General features: G+C 43.1%; 1 protein-coding gene across 1 annotated transcript; it reads left to right on the top strand.

Annotated features, from left to right (window-relative positions):
* Positions 1 to 69: 69 nt before the first annotated feature.
* On the top strand, positions 70 to 899 carry LOC116842770. Its single transcript, XM_032812437.1, has 2 exons — positions 70 to 488; positions 709 to 899. Exons 1-2 carry the CDS (start codon positions 345 to 347, stop codon positions 769 to 771), a joined length of 207 nt encoding a protein of 68 aa, XP_032668328.1. The 5' UTR covers positions 70 to 344; the 3' UTR covers positions 772 to 899.
* The last annotated feature ends 9,871 nt before the right edge of the window (positions 900 to 10,770 follow it).

The raw sequence follows: 10,770 nt of genomic DNA, 5'->3' as shown, positions 1-10,770 counted from the left end.
GCCTAACTCTGGCCACTAAAATCAAGCTGATGGTCGCTCTCCAAGAAATTCCAACTTCTTGGTAAGCTACTGAATACTTAAATTATGTGTTCGTTTCTTCTTCAAATTACATAAAGACAGGTATATGATTTAAATATAGCTTACCAAGAGGCCGGAACAATGGGCTCCAAGTTCAACAAATTCTAAGGATCCATGTTCGAGCACTCTGAGTATCTAGGAAATTTTTAGGCGGAAGGATCGCGTCTTGCTAACAGCTGGCTTGTCGTAAGAGTCAGCTCTCAATTACGTCCCGTCTGTCTGATCAAAATAATTCGAGAGCATCGTGATATTTAACTCGTACCACAATGTATAATATGAGAAATGCAGTCTCTGTGTTAGGTTTGATAACAGTGACATATTTGAACATAAGCATACAGACCGATTACTTTCACGGAGCGAGAGATCTGTTTGGTCCGTACCCCAGGATACCAGATGCGGAGAAGCTGAAGGTAACCTTCGCGATTATTCACAATCTGTATTGCTAGCCGGTTGACTTCATTAACGTCGATTTATCCAACTTGTATACTGCCGTTGATTTCGTAATTTTTCCGTCGTTGAGGTCGAGATTGAGGTTATAGTTTGCGCGTTGGCGAAAATTGTCTGTCGTATAGGTTAAGTTAGGTTAGATATTAGACAGACAGCAAAATCACAGTTCTTATTCTGTTTCAGAGAGAGATAACGTTTGCCGAGGAATGTAGGAAAACTATGTTCGCGCCCAAGGAAGTATTCTAATGAGACAGCGCGTGTGTAAATAGAAATAAAGTCAGCTTCGTCAATGCATTTGTTTATGCGACGAAAGTGTATATCCTTTTATGGAGGAGAAACATAGCGATAAATAAATGTAACAATTTTTAAGCACATTACTTGTTTCACTCTTAAAACTTGAACTCGAGAAAATTCCATTATTAAACTGTGCCTGTTACAAGTCTTTTATTTGAATTGACTTTAAGCCTTTCCTGCTGGAATCGTTTTTCAATTATACAATTTTACATAATTAGCTGGGTTTTTTAGTTCTCTCAGTGATTGTTATATTATTATTACTCGCGATAATAGGAGGATGGAAATATTTTGAAAATTGAGTTACCTGTATGTCTCTCTCCTGCTGTTAAGTCGCACACATCAATTTCCTCATTGTTAGAAATTAGCAACTTGAAGCTACACCTTTGAGCGATTGTCAACTCTGTACTTACATCTTGACTGATCTATATTATTTTAACACAGGATTTGATATAATGCAAAAGTTTAACCTCATGAACTCTTTGTACAAACAGAACAATAGAAGTAAAAGACACCTGTTTACATATTTATATGTACTTTTTTTGTATTGTTTGTGAAATTTGAAACAAACTATGAAAGGTAATTTTCAGTAACTTTTTTCTTCTCTTTCTTTCAATATATAGCTCCAACCGCTTAATGAAACAATATCCCAGTGCCACTCTATGATAGTTGGATGATAAAGTTTGAAGCCTTTTTAAAATAATCCAAAGAATGCTCTAAAAATCATTAGTTTGGGAACATATTAAGGTCTATTCCCTAATGTCATTACACTATTTTAAAATTAGTTTTTTTATTACCTGATGAATCAACAGTCATGAAAAACGATCAGCTAGAAACGGACACGGTTGGTTGAAATTTTCTAGTGATTATCAATCTAGTGAATGGTATAGCATCAATGCAACTGAGTGTATATCGTTGTCCACAATTTTCGATAAGTTTCTTGATTGATTGTAAAGAAATCGATTGTGAAACAAAATATATGTGCTTTACAATTATGTATTTAGATTTCTCAAGAAAATTTCACATTCTTAACGTACTTTCATCGTTCGTCATTATTCTCATGAACTTGAAACGGAAAAAAGAAAAGTTTCCGCCGTCTACATGAGTGAATGCGGTTTGAGTCTCGGTTTGTCTCCGTCGGTCTTTTGCTCCAAAATCACCGCTACGAGTCGCCACTAACCTTGTCGATGAAATGAGGTTATTTTAGGATCTGTTTTCTATTGCTAAACTGGCTGCACTAGTTCTCTCTTATCTTTCTTTCACCAAATTTTATCTGTATATCTATCTCTTTTTAAGTTCCGAAAATGTATACTAGTTCAGCAATAAAAAACAGATCCTTATACGATACGATTCAACGATGAATCAAGCCTTGCATTCACAGGTAATACCCATTCACAGGTTTTGTTTTCAAATAGTAGACGTGTCAGACGAGCTTTTTATTTTTCAATAGCCTGACAAAGCAGAGAGTCCGACAAAACTTTTGCCTCTGTGTCTAACGAAAAAAAAACGGCTTTGTCTGAAAAATTAAAATCTCGAGACAATTTCATTGAAGCATACACCTGTATAAATCATAAGTGCCCTGTAATGTTTAGCAGTAAAATCATGACCTAGATAGCAAGGTGACGTCTAAAGACGTCATTAAGATGTCATGAAGACATCATAGACATCTTAATGACGTCTTAATGACATCTTTAGACATCACCTTACTATCTGGGGAATCGAACATCGCTCACTTCCGCTATCATTTGCACAGAAGAGATCTTTAATCTTCATTAATAAACGAGATAAAGAATGACTTCACTCGCGCGGAAGCAATTGTAATTCTTCTGTTCTCACGGAAATATACTTATTATCGGACACTTTACGTTTGTCACCTTAATCTTACAGAGGAGAAGGCAGACGTGATGGTGGTGATGGTGGTGTGGTACTCTCTGAAAGAGAGAGATACGTTAACTTGCTAATATAATTTAATTTAATAATCTGGTCGTTTTACATGTGTGAAAAATGTACAAAGGAAGGAATAAAGGAGGGTCATGGACAGAGCCATGCTTATTTCGTCGGGCTCGGGGTGGACGTATTTTCCGATTTTCCCTGTACACACACGCAAGCTGAAGTGTTCGAGCGCCCTGCTTACACCCCGCGCCTGGACAACGAATAAAACGATCTGGCCCTGGCGACACAGACAGAATAATCTCAGGTTGATAATTTCGGATAATTTATTAGAGTCCCTGGGTTACCTTCCCCTGAGGCAGCTTATCCCGATAAGAAAGCTATTTTCTCTCTCTGTCTCTTTCTTTCTCTCTCTCTCTCTCTCTCTCTCTCTCTCTCTCTCTCTCACTTTCGTAATTACTCATCTTCACGCAACTACTCGATGAACCCTCGAAGGCCATCCGCTGACACCGGGCCCATTCGGATCATCGTGAAATTTCGCTGCTTTGAGTATCGCGCGCGCGCGACTCCATCTCAACTCGTCTTTATCAGCCCTTGTTTTGAGTGTGCTTCTCTTAAAAAAAAATTGCTAACACACGAGGGGCCAGAAAGCGAGACGTTAACGTTGATGGAGTGGCTGGGCACGTTGGGCCCGAAGGGACCCGGTTGTTAGTCAGACGTGAGTTACGCGCGCGTCGCGCAAGCACTCCTCTTATTATCCTTCGTTTCAGTTCCGCCGGCCACTTTTAAGAGCACCACCCTTCGGATATGGTACGTTTCGTACGCGAAACCAGCAATTTTTATCTTATGGTACGTTTCGTACGCGAAACGAGGGACGAGAGGACTTTTTTTGCGAACGTACCACGGCAGGGGAGACGCGCGGAATTGAAATGGGCACATGTGGATGACGAACGAACGCGACCCGCTCGTCCGTCGGAATAATCGCGACTTTTCTCGCGGGCTCGCGAAGGCAACGCGACTGATGGTAGTCGCGGTGAAGTCCAAGAAGAGAGGAGAGCCGGCGCGCGTCCTGGCGAGCGATAATAACGTGCGTATTGAGGCGGACGCACGGATATACAGCCGCGAAAATATCGTAATTTTTTGGGGAAGTGCAAAGTTTCGTGCGGGAATCGGCCGTGTTCCGCGGCTGCCTTTTTACGACCACGCCGATCAGGAGTACGCGCGCAAGCCATCCTCCTTTCGCGACCAAGCAGAACTGGATGGAGGTGTTGTGGGATTGATGCACGTATCATTTATGTAACATATAATAATATAATTTATATACGTAATGTATAATGAGGACTTATAAAATATTATCTACGAAGAAAACGCGGCCGGCACTCTGCGCTCCTCTTGAGAACCTCACGAGTCCCTCGGATATGTGTGTGGATGTGTGTGCGCGCGTAGAACGAATCGTAGAAAGAAACAAGAAACTCGAATTATATATCGGATCAAACGCGTAACGTTCCGTCAGAAATCATGTTAATCGATCGCGAGACAGCAACGGCTCGCGGCCATGACCATGCGTATGTGTATATATATCTATATATATATATAATATACATTTATATATGTATATATATAATGTATATACACACTCTCTCGTAATATGTATATAATATGTGCAAGTCGTATGTGCAATATATTCTGTGGTTACACGATCGAGATGCGATAATATCTTACACATGCGTGTGTGTATATATGTTGTGTATGTGTGTGTGTATGTGTGTGTGTATGTGTGCGTATGCAGGCTGTGTTTTCCTGTGTCGTGTACATGTATACGTGTGTGTATCGTCAATGCGAAAGTTAGATTACAACGGGTCGGCTGGGCAACGAACGGACGCTTCGTGTCGACGCGACGACGCGAGTGTGAATCGCTCGTTATATGACGAGATGGGAATGACGATTGTATGAACAAAGTCTCGCTCCGTCGCTTCTCCTTCGTCTCCTCGACGATCGGAGACTCACGGCGGTCTCCGACCGAGCAAGTAACAGCGATAGCGAGTAAAAAGTGTACGGTCGATATCCGAGCGTCCGGTGCAGCAGTGGATTGCATTCACGTCGAATTGCGTCGACATACACGTGTGACAATGTCGAACGAACGAACGAACGAGGAGAGTACACGGTTCCGTATTTTTTCGAAATTACCTCTCTCTCTCTCTCTCTCTCTCTCTCTGCCATGTATCTAGAGCGCTTCGAAGTGTCTCGAAGTCGTGAATAAAGACTCGAACGGCTAACAGAACTCGTAATGAGCAAGAAAGCTTCATGAAAAAGTTTGTTTGTTTTGAAGACGCTTAGCTCAGTTTCTTTCGTAAATAATCCTCGTACGATAACACATGTCAGCCGGAAACATGCTTTATATACAAAGTTCCGTCGCGAATGAGAAAAGGTATTGTTTGCATTTTGCTCGCGGCAGTTCACTACACATGGAAAGAATTTTATACATTACCACATAGGATTTCGTAACCGAAGAATAGATCGACATTCTGCAATAATTCACTATCCTTTCGTTTTCAAATATGCTATATTTATATTTTAGAAATTGAAATATGCTATATTTATATTTTAGAAATTGTGCTATTAAAAAATCTATCTTGCTATTAGCGAGATAGATCTGTCAATCTTTATTCCTGGACTATTAAAACATAGTAAAATTGAAAAAAATTTATGTGAAAAAGGAATAATAATATTCTCTCCGTGTCCTGTCACGACTCGCCGGCAAAAAGTAACACGGACTAAGGCTAATATTTGTCGAAATTTTTGGATGCGTCGGTTGACTGATAGGAAATTTCTAGAGTACCCGAAGAAAGGATTAGAAATTTTTTAAATACTCGATTCCGACAGCCAATCAGCAATTCCGACAATACTCGTCGTTCGACAAATGAAATATTAGCCTAGTATGCATGACGATTTCTTTTTGTTTCACGTCTCTACACGTCGATTCATTCACGAGTTTCAACCGTTCAAAGTCTCCGCGCGCGATTAGGGTAATACGTGGCGTCGGCGCGCATGCGTGAGGCTGAATGGCCACGTGCTGGATAGAGGCGCCAGCTGGCACCGCGTGTAGCGTGACGGAATGCGGACCATAGCCTGCCCCATTCCGTACTACGTCAGCTGACTGCCCAACCACGCGGCCATTCACTACCCGTTGTCGCGCTTCGCGCGCTGCAGACGTCGACAGATGTCGCCAACGCGCAAAGTCGGTCCAGTGCGTGGCTCAATATAAACGTCGATATTCTCACTTTCGGCGGTGGTAGCGACTTCAAAAGACATCGTTATGTAGAGGTAAGATTCTTGCATTTCCAACAAGCAAGCGGTCGTTTTTCTTTGAGATGGAAATTGACTGTTATATTATCGACAAAGAGAAAATATAACGAGAGCTCTCTTCGGATTTCCATATTTCTAAAGATTGATCTGACTCGTTTCAATTTGTTCTAAGAAGGGAAACACAATATTCGGAAATTGTAGGAATATGTATATTGAATTCCGCGTGAATTCGTCGGAATTCTCGTACGAGATATTAATCGGTTCACACAATAGATGTAGTCGTACGAAGAATGTAGCTCGTGTAGCAAGAAACTCGAGGAACGGGATCAATCGAGACTTTCTCCTTAGTCTCCGCGCGTTTTGCCGAACAGTCGAGTCTTCACCTGCGACATCGAAACACTGATTGGCCTAATTCGCGACAGAGAACGCGGGACAGAATTCCACTTGTAATGTCGTGCGCTACGTAATATAGAAAACATTTCAAGATTTATAGACACGCGCGTGTGTGAACGCGTACATCTATAAATGCAATTCCCATTCTTCGAATGTTTCCTTACGAGCAAACTTCTGTCCCAAGTTCCACCTGCAAACTACAAATCGCCCAGAACAGGCGAAAGAGTCGAATATTTTTGGATATCCCCGGAATATCCAAGTATTCCGGTAGACACGTTGGAGGATACGATCGTCGCCCCCGCGTTCGCTCGTCTCCTTTTCGTCTCTTGCGAACGTACCGTACGTGGAATCCGGTATCTCGTACCGGACGCGTCACGATCGTCGCTCGAATAAAGACCAGAATCACAGATAGTCAAACGAATGCTGTACACATGTCGGATTCATTTCCACTTCTAGTGATTCCGTCACGCTGCACACGTATATATGTATATGTATATACGGCCGTATTATATCTAGCTACGAGAGACTTAAAGTTAATAATATTTAAACTCTGTCTCTGATGTATAATGCGATGATATGGCACATGGCACGATGATTTAACGATGATATAACTCTAATCGGTTCTCCTTGTCCGTTTTTCCTCTTTCTCTCTCTCTCTCTCTCTCTCTCTCTCTCTCTCTCTCTCTCTCTCCCATTCTCGCCATTCTTCTATAACATTTTTTTCCTTAATTAACTAATTAATCAATCCTTCGGATTTAATCCCTTATAACAATCCCTTATAACAATCTCTCTTTCTCTCTCACTTTCATTCTCATTCAAGTCGCACACGTGCGCGAGCATTTCTCTCAATACGACTCTATCTACTTCTCTCTCGCGCGCTTTCTCTGTACATCTCACTCTCTTTTTCAACAACTTCACCTGCGATTAATTATCTCTTTATGTACAAACCCATCGAATAAATATAAGTGACGAACGCGGGTCCACGTCCTCGCCACGAGCGTTCAGCGCCGAATACAGCGTTCTCGTGCGCTTCAAGTTTTGTATCAATATTTCACTAACACCAAGGTGAGATTCGAATCGCGATTCAGCGGACTGAACGCGCGGATTCACGGCCAGAACGCGGATCCCATCGTGCATCGATCATTGGTCATACGAGATATCTAGATCGCGCTCAGTGTTCGCCGACAGTGCGAGCCGATCAACGGACCATTGAAATGCCTTTGTAGAAGTGACATACATCTAGCGTGAGCGAAAACGAAATCGATTATTAACTCAAGAGAAAGAGACTCGCGCCTCCGACTCTTTCATTTGCGCTATCTACGGTGCGGTATTACGACGCTATTAATGAACGATGCGTGTCCTCTGCAGCGAGGACGCGAATCGCGTGTGGATAATGGATAATCAACTTTATTTGCCTAGTCGAACGGTGTGGTCGATGCGAGTCCTCCGTGGTCGATGATTGCGTCTTGCTCGAAGTGCACTGATGCCACCAGGATTGTCGGGGTTTCGCGCGAGGCTACGCGCTCGCCCGGGTCGCGCGATCGCTTGACGTTGAATCGCGCGAGATGATCCAGACGGGCGATACCTGACCCCAGAGCCCGGAATCTGAATCTGAAGCTGAACGGTTTCTTGCGCCGGGTGTAGCCCGTCGTCGTGTGTGACGCGATTATGATGCGACGATGATCCGCTGTTTGCGGGATGAGGAACGTTAACGACGCGCACGTTCGGAGCTTGGATCGTGTGTACATGTGTGTGTACGTGTGAGTATAGATATAAGTGAGTGGATGTCGTTTCCTTGCGTTCAAGTGCGGAGTCACATGGAGGAAACAAATCTGTTAGTGTAGCTGGATTTTCTGTTACTTGGGGACCAAACGAAACTTTTACGTTGTAGGAACAGGAAGATCCCTGCAGGAGGCAGGAATGTTTCTGTTCTTATATATAAACGAGTTTTCCTTTACTCAGCTTTCTAGACCAATATTAATAGTTGTTACTTGAAATCTGTCTCTGAGATACTGAGATTTAAATTTAGAATTAGATTTGAATCTTTCAGTTTAATCGCGACTACAAATGTAATGTCACACATCGTGTGATTCAAGTGAAAAACTCAAATCCAACTATAGAACCCGTATTAATAGTCTTGAAACTTGTCTCACGTGAGATACACAGATTTGAATTTGGAATTAGAGAATACTCTAATTCTAAATAAAATATTATTTTAATCATATTGGATGAACGTTTTTTTATATATTTGGCGTCGTGAGCATGTATATATGCGGTAATGCCATGAAGTGGCATTACCGTGCCACTTCATACGCGACACAATATTCGTAATCGCAATTCAACTAAAAATTTACATCTGAGTATCTCACTTGAGGCAAGTTTCAAGTAACAACTATTAATACGGGCCCTACTCAACCAATTATTCTTAGTGACTTCAACCGAGTTTTAACGCAACTGCATGTTCAGACCTAAACTTTCGGTCACGGTAAGAGAGATTTATTACTTGCTGTCAGCGAGTTCTTCGTCCGGTCCCCATTCGCGGTAGCACACGAGCTGAAATTTTGTTTTCTCCGTGCACACACGTGTGCTTTGCATGCTGTGTATTCTGTACGGTGTGTATACGCATCCAGTTCGCCGGTGAATAATTCGTCGCGCGAGTTGAACGAACGAAACGATACGCTAACGGAGATCTGGCTCACGGTAAACGGGTTAATTCTCTTTCTGTCGAATGTGCGTGTTTGATACTCGGATACAATTGCTTTGGATCTTCGCCATCGTGCTTAAAATCGTCATCGCACCTGCCGAAACTCCCTCTGTGCCTTCTCCCGGTCTTTCTACTAGCGGCTTGAAAAATGTTCACGACGGCAATATTACTGCGACTCGCGCTCCCCCGGTTGGGAACGTGCCGTGTCGGCTTTTCTTCGCTCGTTATCGCGTAATCATCACCCGATAAACACGCGGCGAAGTGACGTCCTTCCGCGTCCACGGGCTTTTACTTTTGGTACGTTTTGTAACCTTACGAGAAACGCGACAAGTGTCCCATTTCTCTGTGGTTTTCTATGTTCATTAAGTACATTACACACGCGCGTCTCACACGATTCTCAAGCATAGTATTGTCAACGGTTGTGTTTGTCTCGTCCATTTGTTCGTTTTTTCTTCCCCCTTATCTTTCTCTTTGTCACACCTTAGTTTCTATTCGCGCTAAGCGATTCCTCACTCTGCCACCTTCCAGTGAGACCCGCGTCTCTCGGTTGTTACACGATGGCCGGTGTATCGCAGTCCGGCTTCGATCTCGTGACCCCGTTCTCGCTTTCGTCAGCGAGGATTCGCGGTGATCTCTCGGGGATGATCTTCTCTTCTATTCGGCATGTGAAACGAACTCGCCTCTGCCGACAAGTCCCTTCGGACATCTTCCTCGGCACGGTCTTCCTTCCTCTCGACACTCTTGGCGGTTGGTGAAATCGGTCGCCTACCGAGGCGTGATGATTAAAGAAGTCGCGCTTCCTTATCTTCATGTTATCGTGGTCCGCAGGGTGTCTCAGATTTTTCCGTGCGCTCCATCTACGGACTCTCTGATTAATTCGAGCGGACTTTTGCACACGTCCCGACTCGAGAACGTCGAGGCTGGCGAGAAATCTACTTGTCGAGTTCGCGAGACGGCCGGTTGAGAGAATCTAGGAGTTCCGACAAATAATAATAGAGAAGACGACAGAGAGTCTTGATCTTTATTCAAATCGAAATGGACTTTACTTTCAACAGCGTAGAGAGTCTCTTTATTCGAGAGGCTTAGATACGTACGGTAACATGAAAAAGTCGTGGAAAAGGATCGAGAATTCGCGCTATAAGGGGGTGGGGAGGGGGAGAAGAATGTATAATAATCCCGACTCCGAATTAGTCACAGGATCGGTAGATGAGAGGAAGTGAGGCGAGCCTGGATCACTCTATCACGCATCTCCGTTAATTATCTTCATCCCGACGAGACTCCTCGGACGTTTTTAATGATTACAGAGAAATAGAAATATATGTTTGTGTATGTGTGGTTGTGTGTGTGTGTGTGTGTATGTGTCATTTAAAAGAGAAAAGTACTGTTGCGCTATTGAGATCAGTGTAAATGCGTAGTTAAGTTTTACGTCTGTCTCCGTAAAATTTTCCTCCCGCCGTGTCTTCCTGCGTTTATGTGTGTATGTGTGTGTCTTTTCGTGCGTGTAGATGTAGGGTGTAGTGTGTTCTTTAAGGGATAATTATCACAGAATACACGAGATATTTTCATTAAGCTTACAAGATATTAATCGAAGCGGAGAGTAGGAGGAAAAATTGGCGGCCGACCCCGTCGACGATCATAGATGGCTGCGGGGATGCGGGGGG

The sequence above is a fragment of the Odontomachus brunneus genome, unplaced genomic scaffold, assembly GCF_010583005.1.
Source record: "Odontomachus brunneus isolate Ranch 3 - 2012 unplaced genomic scaffold, Obru_v1 Obru_scaffold_027, whole genome shotgun sequence".
In the NCBI taxonomy this organism is placed as follows: Eukaryota; Metazoa; Arthropoda; class Insecta; order Hymenoptera; family Formicidae; genus Odontomachus; species Odontomachus brunneus.
Note: the sequence above shows the minus strand (reverse complement) of the source record. Positions and strands in the feature narration are given on the sequence as shown.

Excerpts from the sequence above, each read along its gene's own strand:
- LOC116842770 (XM_032812437.1), top strand. The coding sequence starts at position 345 with ATGTATAATATGAGAAATGCAGTCTCTGTGTTAGGTTTGATAACAGTG. Across the intron at positions 489-708 it reads CAGATGCGGAGAAGCTGAAG|AGAGAGATAACGTTTGCCGA; the intron begins GTAACCTTCGCG and ends ATTCTGTTTCAG.